Raw genomic sequence first — 16,841 nt, 5'->3', positions numbered from 1 at the left:
TTTACATGGCTTTCCTTGCCAGAAATTTGAAATACAGAATCTTACAGACTGGTTTTTTTTTTCTTTTTTCTTTGAGCTGCCAAAGACTTTAGGGCCAACTTCTAAAGTGGTCATTTCCTTATTTCAGCATGATGTCACCCCTTACTCCTGCTGTCTCACATGGATGCTTTCGGCATTTGCACTGACAATCATGTTGTATCCTGTGCTTTTACATGGGTACTGCTTCTGTAGAATAATAGGTATTGTGTATCCATATGAGTTAAAGAATGAAAGCCTCAGCCCTTGATCTCAGATACTTGGGCAGCCATTCATTGTTTAATTTGACCTCACCTTCCAGACCATTTTTCACTGGACTAGGGCAGATGATCTGATCCAAGGTGAGTCTAGTAATAGGGCAAAAAGAGTGTTTAATATAATCTGACAGAGAATCCCTTGTTAAATGTAAAGGATGCTTAAAAGCAGAGGCACTATTTGGAAAACTTGGATTTCTTCTCTGGAAAAACTAGTGTATTATTGTTGTTGTTTCCTGATATGATAAAGAGAAGTAAATAGGGTAGTAAGCTTGGTTATATTAATTTGAGGACACAATCTTTTGTTCTGCATAATACAGGCTGATACATCTACTACAACTCCAGATCCACTCTTTGTCTTATTTAGTCCTACTCAAAATCACACTTTTTTTTTTAATCTGTGAAGCTTAGCCTTAGATTTGCGTGATTACAGCATACATGTGTTCATCATTTACAATATATTTATGGGCAATCTGAAGGAGCCTCTTGTCTCCTCCAAACTTGATATACATATGAGCATATGTGACTTCATATTGGATATATAGTTGTGTATATAAACACTGTATAATTATACAGTAATTACATTGAAATGGATAATGTATACCATGTGCATGCATACATATATCTCTTATGAATTAATGAGGAATATTTCATTTCAGACATTAGGAAGCTAGAGGCTTTTTGACCTACATAAGTTCTAGGAGCATATTTAATCCTTCATTGGAGAACATGTTAATTTTTGGAAAACAGAAAAAAAAAACAAAAAAATAATAAAACCAAAAAAAATAAAACCCAACAACATTAAATCTCAACCCCTCCTCACACTTAGGCCCATGTGTAAAGATCTAACTGGAAATTATTCATAGCTGCCATTCGAGCAGAGCCTGACATGACCGTTTGAACCCAGACACTGCCTGCTTATTTTCCTGTATTTTCCAAACACTAAGCATCAAGGTCATTTATTTGTTTGTTTGCTTGCTTGCTTAGTTTTTTTTTTAACACAGTCTCCCTCTGCAACACAGGATGACTTGAAAATAATTTTGTAGATCTTACTGGCTTGGAAGTTACTACCTTCATCTTCTGAGTACAGGGGTTATAGTCATATGCCACCAAGTTCTTCATCAACATGTGTGTGTTTGTGTGTGTGTGTGTATATGTGTGTATGCATATGTGTGTGTGCACAAGTATGAGTGCATTCATATATAGCGTCTTTCCTTAGAGGGTCTTGGAGTTTCCTTGAAAACTCCTATGTCTCTGTCTACCACAATCTATACTTCTATATTATTATCTCTTTCAGAATGAAATAAACAGGATTGAGAGTATAGCTCAGTGATAGCATACTCAACCTACTATATGTCTGAGTCCCTAGTTTTGAACCACGGCACTGCAAAAGCAACAACCACAGAAAATACAGCATAATGGGGAAATAGGCCTTGATTTCATGGTTCTTACTTTGCATGCAGATATCATTCCCTCAGCTGTAGTGCACTCTTTCCCAAAGGGATGTAGGAGTAATAGGGATACCAACTCTCCTTTTGAAATTTTATCTTTTTTTTTTTTACTAGAACCAGTCAGCCACTCTCTGTACACCTTACATTAATCTAGCTCATTCTAATATTTGTGGTGAAGCTCCTTAATATTTTTCATTTAGAGATGAAGCAGCCAAAGTCAGAGTAACTAAATGACTTCCACAGAAGTCAGTGGTCTATAAGGGCAAAGTCTGAATCTGAACTCAGACCTCAGGACACAGTCTTATCCACTAGCCTGAACTTTGACACCATAATGACACAGGGTATCAGTTCTTCCAATGTTCTTAAGTAAGTGAGATGTAACAACTGTGGCTACACTATTTGCACTTTTCTTCCTGTAGCACCCTTAATGACTCTGACATCGGGCAGAAAGTAGCTGTTGCTCTCTGTTCACCCACAGGGAGCAGCTTTGTGGTGAGTGAAGGAAGCTACCTGGATATCTCTGACTGGCTAAACCCTGCCAAGCTGTCCCTGTACTACCAGATCAATGCTACCTCGCCATGGGTGAGAGACCTCTGTGGACAGAGGACAACAGATGCCTGTGAACAGCTCTGTGACCCAGATACTGGTGAGTCATGTGGTGTGGGACTTCAGAGGAGGGTGGTATGCATTGAAGAAGAGTCCATATTCTTTCCACTTAAGTAATCAGAAATTGCTGAGCCACTGATGAGGAACCTGATGGGAAGGTCTGCCAGTCAAAACTATTGAACCATGTGCTTCCAATCTCTGGTAAGGGAGGAAATTCTTAGAAAACCACAGAAGCTTAGAGGTAGAAAAAGCCACAGAGAACATTGAGGTCAACCTCAGCAAAGCAGATTGTCTGAATGCCATTAGACACTGCTAAGTGCATGTCCTGTTTGCTTTTATATCCATATTTTTTCAACAAGAGAGTGTACATTATTCAGCTCTACCAAAAGAAAAGAGTACCTAACACACAAGCTTTCTAAAAGAATTGATAAGAAATAATAGACTATCATATGGCAAGAAAGCAGAATAGGGAAATATATAAGGAGGGAGAAAGGGGAGCAGTATAAGTAAGCACAGGGGATGAATAAAAATGTATAAAAATGACGTGTATGGAAACACCAAAGTATGGTTGTTTATACAATAAAAACTAAATTTTTAAATAAATGAGTATACAGAATGTTCTCCATGCATTTGTCTGCACATCCAACTGAAAAGAATTTCCTGTCGCCAGGCATAATTTTAGGCAAATTTTTGCCTCCTGTAATCTATTTTTGAATGTCTATGGAAAGGAACAGCAAATCTGCAGTCTCATATGGTATCCCAAACCCATATATGCCTGTTTATTTTAAATGAAATAACATTAAATATTCATAACCTCCGTCACATTAGCCAATTTTAAGTACTCCATGACTTTGTATGACTGAGTACCTTCTTATAGAACCAAGATAAAAAAATTAGAAAGTTATATTGGACAGTGCTGTACTAGAAAACATATGCGTGCATGTGTAGAAGTGTGTAGATGTGCATATAGAAATAAATAGATCATAGATAGATAGATAGATAGAAAGATAGATAGATAGATAGATAGACAGACAGACAGATAGACATTAGCCTTAGAGGGAGTAAGATAGATAGAAAGGGTCCCTGGGAAGGTATTATGTGAGCATGTACCTCAGAATAGGAACAGATGAAACAATGTGACTCTGATAGTTTTCAAAAATAGAAGGCCTTGCATGCATCAATTCTTTGCAGGAGAAACTCGTAAATGGATCATTTGCTTGGCACTGATAGGGATTCCAAGATGGCTAGAAAGGAAGGAAGTACAATGCAAAGTACAATACAAATACAAAGTACACTACAAGGTACAATACAAGTGGATATTTGAGAGAGGAACATGGTTCAGATCTTTTATAGAATGACATGAACCTTCAATGAAATGGAAAGTTATTTGATGTTTCTAAGCAAAGAAACATGTGAGCATGAGTCCTGACCAATATTTTAACTGACCTACTCTGGATGCTGTGCAATAAATCCTTTCTGAGAGGTCAAAGCATACTGTTACTATAATCCAGGTAAAAGTTGGTAATGGCTTAGACCATGAGATGAAGGGGAGAAAGTGCTGAGATATTAACAGATTCTGTGTGACTGTAGTATAGGCTTGACAGCATTTGCTGTTAGATATGGAATGTGAGAAATTGAGTGCAGTCAAAGATGATTGCAAATTTTCCAGTCTAAATGGTGAGACAAATCAAGTCATCATATCCTGAGTCAGGCATGCCAGGGTTGAGTGAGAGGTATAAAGAGCAGAGTTGTGAATACTAGTTCAAGAAAACTACTGCCTATTACATAGAAGTGGAGAGTGAACACTTGGTTTTGCTCCTGATATCTGACTGTGTTGGTGCTCTAATTCTATAGTGTCTAGCAGCCCTGCCTTGATAATAAAAGATAAGAACATGGGTGGCCCTTCTGCAGTATGCCTTCCACACTTTACTTACTGGATAGGAAGTTGTTGAGATATCTCATACAAAAAATATGTTTACACTGGTAGATTCTCCCCCCTTAACTCTTGTCTGATCTATGTTTAGATCCTGCCTACCTGTCTGACCATTACTCTCAGCCTTGTACTTACTCACAATCTTAAGTAATATACAGCATAGGATTAGTACAGATTCTTTAAGTAAAAGTCACAAATTCTTTATGCCACCCAAAGAGGAAATAAATTTTAAAATTTACTCTGAAGAAGTGGGGAGGATATGATGTATCAGAAGGATAGTTGCTTTCTGATCCCTCATCACAAATAGAATGCACAGGTGTTAGGATTGGGTAATTATCAGTATATATTTGTGAATGATGTTTTGGTACTTTAAATTCATCATTAAGTATTTGAACTGTTTATAGCTACTGGCCAGAAGAAAGGCAGAGATCTCAGTCTGCTAGTGGACGTGGTGCCTCCAAGTTCATATCTCTCCTCACTCTCCTGAGCCATGTATATTCAGCTTTCTATTTGTAATGGCTAAGCAGTCACCTTTACCAGATATTTCCTGATATCTGGGCATCTGTCAGATGTCTGAATCAATCATATTGAGGAAGTAGGGACTGACAGCTACAAACTGTGTCAAAGTAGTGAATCTTGCCTCATATATAAAGAAAACCGAGCTAACATTTAAAACAGAAGCCAAAACGACAGAATGAGAATTCATTAACGGTCCATGATTCAAAGAGGAGTCTTGAGCAGATATAGAAATTTGTATTTAATGCCATCTATACGGTATTAAAACCAAAAAGAAGCTATCTTACTCAAAATGAATATTTAAGACATGAACAATACATCATTTATAAATGTTAATCATCTCATGATAGTTCCTGTCATTCACAAAAAAGGAAGCAGTTAAAGTAAGGAACTTACCAATGTTACAAAGACTGGAGAAACTCAGCTGTCACTAAGGTCTCTTCATTCCCACTGTTTGTGTCAGCCTTTTTACTTTGAAACTATATACATCTCTCCTTAAGAGTCTGACCAGACTTTATGGAAAAGTCTTTGTACAGATGACATGAAGCTTAATGGTGTGCATAAGACAGAGGTCTCTGCTCTGCATAATAACCACAATCTGGAACAGCTCCAGTCATCCACTTCTCAAAAGGGCAGAACTAGGAACTAAGGAGAACTTTTCAGTCTGGTAACTATTGAAACTCTTTAGTGTAGGGTGAGGATATGGTTTTAAATCCTTGTCTTTTAGTCTTATAAATAGCTTGTTGATAACCTTTTCACAGCCTTCCCATCCTTCTACAGGGGATAGCTTTTGGATAATCAATGCAGTTCTTACACAGTCTGTTTAGACCATTGAAACTGGATGGAGAGTTGGTTTTCTTTGGTTTTAACTCCTGATAGGATACTCATGCTCCAATGCATTGTTCTGTTCCGATGCACATCCTGGGAACGCTAAGTAGACTCAGTGGGTTTATAAGAGAGCACACGAAGTTGGAAAGTGGTAGGGAATATCACAAGAGTTAACATGAGGGAGTGCAGTTAAATTTGACAAAGAGTTGTTATACCCACACAAAAAATTTCCAAACAATAAATGTTTAAATAGTTAAAATAGTAAAAATTAATAATAACAATAAGTTTAAGTTATCATCATACAAATGAGTTTTCTCCTTCCCCTTAATAAAAACAGACAGACAGACAGACACCCCACACACACACACACATGCATGCACATGCACCCACACACACATGGACCCATATATAGAATCTACCAAGACCATCTCATCTTGGTAGCTAAGAGTACTGATGACAGAAAAGACACATGACAAGATCAAGGTCCTGGCCTGGCCCACTTATTGCAGAGCCAAGTTTTATTCAAAGAGCTCTGTGTCTTAATCTAGTTATTTTCAAGTTCTTGTAAGTCAGAGAAATGGAGTCTCAGACTCTACATTTCAAGCATATGGATGACTGTTGTTGATGCTTCTGACCTGTCACATCAGGACTACCATGATATGGCAAGGTTACAATAATTCTTCATACTGGGTAGTCTTTTCATTTTCTGCCTATTCAGTAAAAGTCTCAGCTGCCACATTCATTTAAAGGGTTATTTTGACAAAACTGTGTTCATTTCCATCACTTCATCCTCAGAGAGTCTCTTGAAGACACCAGACCCTTGTATCTGCCATTTTTCTCAAGCTATTTTTTTTTATTTGTTTGATCATTTTAAACAACTTTCTCCTTCTACTAGAACTCTATGGGTACTATTTCTCTAATACACAACTATCAAAATGTATTTCTTCTGAGTTATTTTTATTTGTCCTTTCCTGTTTACGACCCAATGAAAGAGTCCTGTTTTGAATGGCGATAAACTTCGATGTTTTCAAATGTTAGTATCATTATTGCTGTGCTAAGCCTATGCTTATTTCTGTCAGATCTATCACTAGGATGTAAACTTTTGGAGAAGATGAAGATGGGCATCAAGATGTGGGTTCCCTTCATCTGTTATTAAAGTTCAGCATTGTGTCAGCTATTCAGTAAGAGAAAAAAGGAAGCACTTCTTTAAGCTTCCAGAACCACTCATATGCAACTATTATAGTCTTTCCTCCACATCTGCCTACACAAGAATTCAAATTAAGCATTTTCAAGGTTTTGAAAATTGGCTCAATAAAAACTATGCAGTAATCAGTTACAAGGACCAAGATTATCTCATCCCATCTTCCCAAGCCATCACATCCTGGAGAGTATCTCTTTGTATTGTCCTCACTGAAATATTCACTCACAATTTTTCTTCCTATATCCTAAGGAACAAGGTCTTTTGTGGTGACAAGAATTTGTCTTCTCAGGATGAATTAGTTCTACTGTTATTAAAAGTCTTTGTTTTCTAAAATAAGGTTAAATCTCAGACTTGCTGTTTAAAACTTTGTCCCACCTACTAGAAATCAAATTCCTAAATTTAGAGCTTTTGTCTAGTTTATCTCTGTATGCTTCCCATCCCAATGCTCACTAAAGTGTCTTACTCTTATGAACCACTAAAGGCATAAATTGATAAGAATATCTGCAAGTGAGAAGTCAAAAATGAGAGCCTAATATATTTTCATGAGGCTTGATTCAAGCCCACTTTGAAAAATTTAGTTCAATTCGTTAGATTCAATTCAAGCAAGATTTTCTTAATTCCACACTCATAAGTCTATGTGTTAGGAGCTATGGGAAATCACAGATAAATTGGACAGTGTTCATTTCTTTGTGGATTTTACATTCTTACAAGAATAAAAAAGAATCTGATAATATAGCTATTATAAAAAATGTAGTGTGTCATAAATCAAGAACAATGCATTAACCAAGTGCTTCCTTCCTGGAGAACAGTAAGAAATGGATTGGAGAGGGAAGGGAGTTTTAGGAGATGAGAGGTATTGAGGGGAAGATGACCTTTTAGCTTAGCCTTAGAGAATCAGTGGGGAGTGTATGTAGAAGGAGGGCTTTAGCAGAGAATTCAACACCAAATTCAGAAGAAGATAGTATATAAATATTCAGAAAGCACAGAGCAGTAGAGTTGGGATAGCATCTAGAATTACTTCAGAAATAAGTGGAGATAAGGGACTAAAGAAGTAGCAGGGAACAGACTGGGAAATAATATGAAGCATGCTCTTAAAATGCTTATCCTGACTGGGAATGTAGCTCAGTGGTAGAGCATGTGCCTAACATGTATGAAACCCTGTATGTTATCCGTACCTCCCCAAAATTGATTGATAATTATCTTTTTTTAAAGTATGGAAAGATTTTGAAAACAAGCACAAGATTTTACTAAGGCTATTGAATACTGAAACACGGAAAGTGACCATCATATTAGCCCCATCTGTTAAAAGTCATCTAACTGTGCAAAAGAACTAGTTGTACTTTTCAATTAACCACATTCCATTAAGAATAAAAATTAGGGATAATTATGAGAAAATCAAATCAGTCTCCAAGACTTATGTATCTTCTACTTTTATATCTGAAAAAAAGGTGGCCTTACTTCCTTTTTTAAAAAGCTGTGGACACACAGCCACAACTAAGTGGAATCAGTAGGTATGAAAAAATATCAGAAGAAGTTGATAGGGATAATACAGAGAGATAGAGAAGAAATTGGAAGGGATTTGGTCAAAGCATATCGTGCCTATGTATGAAATTCTCAAAAAAATTAAAACAATAAGATTGACATAATTTGTAATAAAAAATCCAACCCTTTTCTTGAATGGACCAATATATGGAGCTAAGCAAAATTATAGAGGCATATTTTGACCATCATGCCTCAGAGTACATGCAAGTCTTGATAAGAAGGATTTTTTAAGTGTCAGAAAGAGCAGAAGTAGTGAGAAATATGCTATACCTGAAGAATTAGTAAGTAACGGGTTACAGAGAATATAATTTCCTAGCTGTTTATCATTGTCTAAGCTTCATTTTTTTCAGATTTCAACAGTTAGTACCACCTACAGAACTGATTTGGAGTAAGTTCCTTGGTGCATTAGATACAGCACACATGGACTTAAGAGAGTTTATTATTAGCAATTATGACCAACTATTTTTTCAATAACATCATATGGTTGATGTGGAAGTTTGATAGTCTAAGGATTTTTAAACCAAGAAACCTTGGAACCACCACAGATTAAAGATTCCTTTTCTTAAGAAATATAATTATCAAGCATTTATTCTCATGCTAAAGGATGGAATTGAACTAAGCAAGGACTGAGGAAAAAGAAATACATAGTCTAGATCTGAACAGGTCACAAAAGTATGGCATTATACTCCTTGTAATAGAGAGTTCTTATTCTTCATCTCTCATTTACAGAAGATAACTCTAAAGCCACAGCTCAACAATTGAGATAATCAAACTGCAGAACTCAGGAACATCACAATTGATAATGATTTATGGTGAAACTTTATTAGAGTTCTTTGTAAACTGTTAGATTTTTATAGATTTAATTGGTGATAGCTTATAAGTTCAGAGGTTCAATCCCTTATAATCACAGCAGGAAGGATGGCAGTGTCTGGGCAGGCAAAAATAGCATTAGAGGAGCTGAGAGTTTTACATCTTGTTCCAAAGGTAAACAGGTGAACCACCTGGTTAAGAGGATGATCTAACAACCTACCCCACAATGGCACACTGTCTCCAAAAAGGCCACACCTACTCCGACAAGGCCACACCTCCCGATAATGTCACTCTATAGCTCTAGCATATTCAAACCACAACACAACCTAATAGAAGGATTTAGTAATAACAGAATATTAATTATTTACTGACATATTCATTGTTCAAACATTTGGTAAACCAGAGTACACTGTATTCTGAGTCAAAATCTGTTACAGAACTTGACTTCTTTGTCTATTAGAGGGTTGTAGCCCATATACTTAGCATAGCATAGGGGAGCCTCCTTTTATTGTAACTGTAAAATATGGGAACAGTTACTAATTTTAATCCTTTTTTAAGATAAGAAGAAAAACAAAACTTATTATTGAAATACTGAAGTGCCTGATGGATGAGAGCACTCATTATATTTTTTTGCAATAAGTGTTTAGTTATAGTACCTTCATAAAATATTTATATTGTGTTAAGTACTGCATAATAGCATTAAATTATAAAAGAAAGGAAATTAATAGTTTAAACCTTGAGTTTACATATATTTTAGTAGTAGGGAGAGCTGAAATAAGCTAGGTATTCTTACAGATTGGCCTTTTACTTGACCCTTGTATGATTTTTAATTACACACAATGAAAAGAATCACAGATTCCTGATCATAGTGCCAGCACTGACACAAAGTTTTGACTTGCCCTTGACCGTGTTATAAACTACAGACTTTGGAGTCTTTGTCTTTAGCAAAGTGTTGAGTGAAAATGCATTTTAATGCAGTAATGGTCCCTAGACATCATGTCATCTGATCTAATGAGGAGAATCAGGGACACAAAGGTCCAGTAAGTTTGCCAATGTCACTCACTAAATTAGTGGCACGGTACAAATTACAACACTAAATAATTCCTAAGATACTTTCCAGCTTGGCATTCATGTTTCTATGACCTTCTAAGCTCTAATAACTTAGAATATAAGTATGATTGAAACAACTTATAAATGGCATTTATGGCAAATGGAATTTTTTTTAGACAATTGAGATGAACTTCATTCATATTCAACCATAATGTCCTGTTTATTTTCATGTTTTCAACATCTACTTTTCATTTGATATAGAATATGAAATAAAAATACAGTGTGTGCAGTTATATCACATAGCATTCTTGGGTTGTAATGAACATTTCTAATCTTTTTTTAAAGATTTATTTACTTATTTTATGTATATGAATACACTGTAGCTGTACAGATGGTTGTGAACCTTCATGTGGTTGTTGGGAATTGTATTTAGGACCTCTGCTTGCTCTGGTCAACCCTGCTCCAGTCTGCTCACTTCGCTCTGGCCAAAAAATTTATTTATTATTACACATAAGTACACTGTAGTTGTCTTCAGACACACCAGAAGAGGGCATCAGATCTCTTTACAAATTGTTGTGAACCACCATGTGGTTGCTGGGATTTGAACTCAGGACCTTTGGAAGAGCAGTCAGTGCTCTTACCTGCTGAGCCTTCTCACCAGCCCCCATTTCTAATCTTTATACATTGTTTTGATTATATTTTTGAACCTTGTGTCAATAAAGTTCAAAGTGCCACAAAGTACTATATAAAACTGTAAAGTCCAAGAATTCTCAAAGATGATGAATGTTCCTGATTGGACATAGATGGTAACATTAAGATTTGTAGGTGTTGTAGCAGATATGTTGATGTGGGACAGTGTGTATATGATATGCAGTTAAATAAGCTAAGACATAATTATGGGTAGTAACTTTGACTCAGAATGGGGAGGAAAGTATACAATATAAGTATGTATTTTAGAGAAACTTGGTTTTTACTCACCTTATTAATTGCAGTATGAAAATGAAACAGTTCTTGACCCTACATGTACTTTTTGTCTTGAACATTCAAATGAACCATTTGGTGGATGGATGTATAAATGTATGTATGTATGGATGGATGGATGGATGGATGGATGGATGGATGGATGGATGTATGGATGGATGGATGGATAGATGGATGGATAAATGGATGAATAAATATATTAGTGGATGAATGGGTAGGTGGACTTGAATTTCTATTGCTAACAGATCATGGTGTTGTCAATGAGCTACATACTGAATTAAGTGTTAGCACCATGGATAGCACTTGGTAGGGTGTTGCTCAAGATACTCTGGCTAAAGTATGCATGCCTTTACTAAACAGAGACATATGAAGCTAATTTTTCTTCTGAAAAATCACCTTTAATTAGCTGGGTACAGCCAGTTTTTCATGAATTCTAATACATCAAGCCTTTTCCTTGAGTTCAGAATTAGGCTAGTGAAGCATCATTCTGATCTCTAAAATATGTAACTTTCTCCAACTCACCATTCTTTGGCCCTGAGCTTTATTAGATTCTCAAACAAAATTTGTTGAAAGTACAAATTAGTGACTATCATTAACTTTTATTTGGGCATGCAAGATAACGGATACAATCTTTTAAAACCATTTCCAATAAAAAGCATGAAAATAACAGCCACAATAGTTCTGTTTATATTTAATGAAATGAATTCTTTAAAAAGGCTTTTCTTTCTTAAGATCAAACTATTTGATGCCATTTCATTTTCTGTGTATAGGCATTGAGGGTTGTAGACAATGACCATACACATGTGTAAGAGAGGTAATGGTAAGTTTTTGATGAGACATAAAGAGATATACAAATAGTAAAGTGATAGTGGTAAGATTTATAATTTATTATGTACATATTATAAATGAAGCACCATTATGAGACCTTATATAATTATCCTGGTCGTTGTGAGCACAGTTTCATGTAGTTATTACTTTCATTTCTCATATAAAAAGCTTTATTTTAAAAGGGTTGATTGACATATTTGTTTAACATCACTATTAGAAGTTGAACCAAGACTTAATGATATACTACCAATTTTGATAAATGATTCAGCAAGAAAGTTTGCTTAGCACTGAAAAGAAAGAGATATCATGGAGTTTTCTTTCTAGTGGATATTGTAGAGAGTCTCAGAGGTAGACAAGAATCTTTTGAACAAAGAACTTATAAAATGAGGTGACTTGAAAAAGAAAAAAAAAAGGACCAAATTGGATTAAGGACAAGCAGGGAGTGGGGAGGCAGAACCAAGAAATGAGTCTGTTCAAGCATTTATGAATTATAGAGAAACTTTTTCATTTCTGCTTGAGTCTCTTACTATATTTGGTTTGAAAGTGTTATGAAATGTTATTGTGCAAGAGGATTGTGGTCTTTTAAAAAAAGGGTGATCTGGGTCAAAGATGAGGTCATGAAATTATAGAGAGGCTACAACAGAATGCAACAAGCTTGACTGTTCAAAAATTGAGAACAAGAAGGTTACAGTGTTCTAAAAAAGGCACTAAAAGTCTTCCTTATAGAGAAATTTCCAGTGAGACTGAAAGTCAAGACAATGTTGCCTCTAAAGTTGAAAAATGTTAAATTTCACATTGCATAATATTATATAAGAAGGTGGCCTGTAATATCTCTTTCAGCCATTCTGAAGTGATTAAAAGTAGGATCATATACAACATTTGACATTTAAACTAGATACTGTTTTATTTTATCCAAGTATATCTAAAAAATGTATTCAGCTACTGACATTTGTTTATGCCCTACTATTTAAAAGAGTAAAGCCTGTCATCTAAATATACTGGTAGAATTTTATAATAAAGGGTTTATTAACAAAAGGTTAAAAATATGTGATGCTGGTTAATGCTTAGTTGAGATAGATGGCTTCTAAGATACATATCTATGCTGCAAAGATACCTGCTAATGCTCAGTCAATTCTACTTATTAACATGATGGCAGCTCTTCTGGTGCTATTCTCTCTCTACCACCTTTACATTTTATATGTGTTCTTCTTTTGTTGCTTCATTAACATTACCCTTTGCATTTCAGCTTAATATCACATCCTCAGCCTTCTAGATTAAGCTCTTCTTCCTGAGTTCTGTACCCTAGTACTCTGTTTTCCCTTCATAGTAAGCTGTATGAATTGTGTCCACTGAGCCGAGAGTAACTATACATCTTAACCTCTTCTAGAACCTTCTTAGACATCGCAGTCAATATCTTAATAACCATGTCAGGGAAAGACAACCTTGCAATCACATTGTAATAAAATCAAAACTTTACAAATATACTAGTATTATATCTACTAAAAATTTTTGCAAATAATCAGTAAACTGTACTGGAAACTCGACTGAGGCTTCATGTTAACAATATTAGATGTGAAAATGTATATATTTGAATTGATGTAAACATAAATTCTTGTCATTGTTTTACAGCTGAAGACATTAAATCATAAGTAATTAATTTTTTTCCTAAGTCATCTGTGAAGTGGTAGAGTTTAGACTTTATTCCAAAGTCTAGAACCATAGCCCATGTTATGAAATGTAATTACAATCTGTAATTATGCAATTTTTTGTTTCATTTCATATTTAATTACTACTTGTCTAAGGAATTACATGATGTATAAATGTCAGAGGTCTGTCATTGTTCATTGCTTTATCCCCAAACCCATGTTGCTATGTTTAATAATGTTTAATAACGAATACTAGAATTAATACAAATAAGATGAAATACTGAATTTAGAAACCAATCTCATGAAATTAACCCTTACATTTGCAAATACCTCATGGTATACACTTGTACATGTCAGTTTTTCTCTTCAGCATTATATATATATTATAATCCTAATGGAAAGCAAATGTTATTATGATCTTTGTCTTTAGATGAACTTTAGGGAATCCATATTTTGGAGCTCAGACACCAGGAAACTGGGACCAGCACAAGTTTCTATCTTTAATAAAGCTGTGAGGATCTAGAATCTGTGCTGTGCATCTACATTTTCAGGAGTCAAATCCCAGCCCCATCACACTTATCTGCAGTACTTGGATGCTTTGGGCACCCTTCCTGTACTCCTGTTTTTCCTTCCAATGAAACAGAAGTAATAAGATAAACAGCCCTCAGAGGCTTATTATGAGGATTAAACTAGATAAAGTGCATTAAACACTTAGCACATGAGCCTTGAAAGTAAACCAAAGCAAACTTTATTATTACAGCTGTGGTTGTGATGAAAACATGGACTGAATGAAATAATCACTCTGGGATCCTGAAGAAAAGCACAGTTACCCTGAATTCTGGCAATCACAAGAGGCTTTTAAAGTAGTAAGAGAGAAGGACAAACATGGTTGGTGTATCAGAAGAATGATTATAATAGAGTTCCACTGTGTGATGGTAGCTAGTAGATACCAATGACATTTAAATTAACATGCAAATTTATTGCAATGAAATAAAATTAAAGGTACTTCTCCCTTGGCTGCATTTCCATGTTTGAAGAGTTGCATAACCATATGTGGCCAATGGCTACCATGCTGGAGAACTGAGATATAAAGCATGGGATTACTGCAGCAAGTTCACTTAATTCTGTGAAAGAATAAATATCAGAATTATATTTTGGTCTATATTTCCTTTCATTGAAAATGCTTTTATTTTCAGTGACAATACCATAAGAGGCACTGTATTGTTTAATGGAATTCACTATGAAACTGGGTAAAAACACGAAATAGACGAACTGTCTGGCATTGCGGTATCTGTAAACTATATCCCACTGATTAACTGATATTAATATAAATAAAGCTTTATTGAAATTTAACCACTGTGAATGATCCTCACTTTGAACTGTGAAAATAAAGCTAAAGAGTTGCAACCCTATAGCTTCTATATCCTAAGACATTTTCTATGTTCCTATTTCTAGAGAAAAAAATGAGATAACATATTATCTCTCCAAGGAATTGATTCAGTTTTTTGACAGCAAAAGTGAATCACTCTTTGGGTATTATTTATTTAGTCATGTATTTTTTTATTTAACAGTCAGTGGGTATTTATGAAGCATCTTAGTGGAAGCAGGATAGAAGTATGGATAAAATGAACAAAATATAAAATTTCTGATATCATGGAGCTCACAATTCATGGTGCAAGGAGGCAGACATGAAAATATATACATGATATAAATATCATATAAATAAGTAGTAAATAAATTCCATTAAATGTTAGAAAGATGTGGAAATAATGATGATGGATCTACATGTGTGTATGTGTATGCATGTGTGCATGTACTATGAAGACAGAAGAGGGTTGCATGTTTTCAAGGTGGCTATCATTGAATAGTTGAGAGAGTAAAGCTTGCTTTGCAAATATCCAGGAAAACCATCATTCATGTGGACATATGAGCAAGTGTAAAAGCTTCAAGCAGAGAATGAGCTTCACATTTAAAAGGAAAATGGTCAGAAGTGTTTCTGCACTGGAAGATAAGAAGTGTTAGAAGATGGGATGAAGGCATAACCAAGAGTTTTATATCCATCAGCTTGCTTGCTTTCACCCTGAATGCAGTCTCGATCCACTGGAGCATGCTGAGCAGAGGAAAAGGCGCTGCCTAGCTTATGTTTTAAAATGATTATTAAACTACCAACTATAGAGAAAAAACTTTAAGGAATAGAGGCAGAAGTAGAAAGACCAGTGGGAAGCCCAGTATGAGGATATAAGCCACAGATGAAAGTGGCTTCCATTCAGTAAACAGGATTTGTGAGAAGAAATGGACAGAATTTAAACACTGCATTTCATTCACTGCTTCTTTTGTTTAGTGAGCACCAAATACATGTCAGTCAGTGTGCTCAGGGTTGGAAGTAACAAGCTAAAGTAGCGAAAGAGGGCCATAGAGGTTCCAGAAAACTGATTTCATGGTTAGACATCAAAATTGGGGAATCTGTTGGCTATGACTCCAATATGTGCAAAAGCTCTTGTCCCAGATTTCATGCTGTGTTTGAAGATAAAAGCAAGGAGAAGATGACTCCAAAGTCTTACAACAAGACAAAAAGAGAAATAGTGAAATAAGTAAAAGAGAAAGAACTGATGAGAGCTTTGCTGGCCATAGATAAGGATGGGGACCAGAGTGAAATAAATAAGGAGTACTGAACACGATGTATAATGAGATCTTGCACTTACACAATCATTGGTCTCTTTTTAATGTTAGACAGGTAACCATTACAACAATTAAAGCTATTACAACAGGTGGACATTACAATTATTGCAACAATGGGCACATCTTGCCTGTGAGGTCAATAGAGTAGCATATTGGCTTTATGGCAGAATAAGACTGGTGAAGGCAATGCTCCCCTACCATCCTGTATAGCAACATTAGGTATGTTGAAATGTATCCAGCAGGGAGAAAGCTTCTGGCTTAGCTGAACTTCTCTATGACATGTGACCAGAGAATATATAACTACAACAGCAACAATCTGTAAGGAAACCTCATACATAGTATACCCACCAGGACAGGATTGGATGGAAGAATTTTGAATGGTGTATAAAGCTACTCTCAGAAGCCACAGGCTATTCAGTGAAAATCTGTGCCAACTACAGACTAAGTTCCTATATGCTGTTAATCATAGAAGACAATAAA

At 35.5% G+C, this 16,841-nt stretch overlaps 1 protein-coding gene across 6 annotated transcripts in view; it reads left to right on the top strand.

Annotated features, from left to right (window-relative positions):
- The window catches only part of Astn2 (astrotactin 2), a 1,002,270-nt gene that overhangs the window by 428,891 nt on the left and 556,538 nt on the right, over positions 1-16,841 (top strand). For all 6 annotated transcript variants that reach the window (XM_031377658.1, XM_031377656.1, XM_031377657.1 and 3 more), the window contains one exon: positions 2,220-2,387. In XM_031377658.1, coding sequence (XP_031233518.1) covers positions 2,220-2,387 — 168 coding nt within the window. The remainder of the gene's footprint in view (positions 1-2,219; positions 2,388-16,841) is intronic.

The sequence above is a fragment of the Mastomys coucha genome, unplaced genomic scaffold (genome assembly GCF_008632895.1).
Source record: "Mastomys coucha isolate ucsf_1 unplaced genomic scaffold, UCSF_Mcou_1 pScaffold18, whole genome shotgun sequence".
In the NCBI taxonomy this organism is placed as follows: Eukaryota; Metazoa; Chordata; class Mammalia; order Rodentia; family Muridae; genus Mastomys; species Mastomys coucha.
Note: the sequence above shows the minus strand (reverse complement) of the source record. Positions and strands in the feature narration are given on the sequence as shown.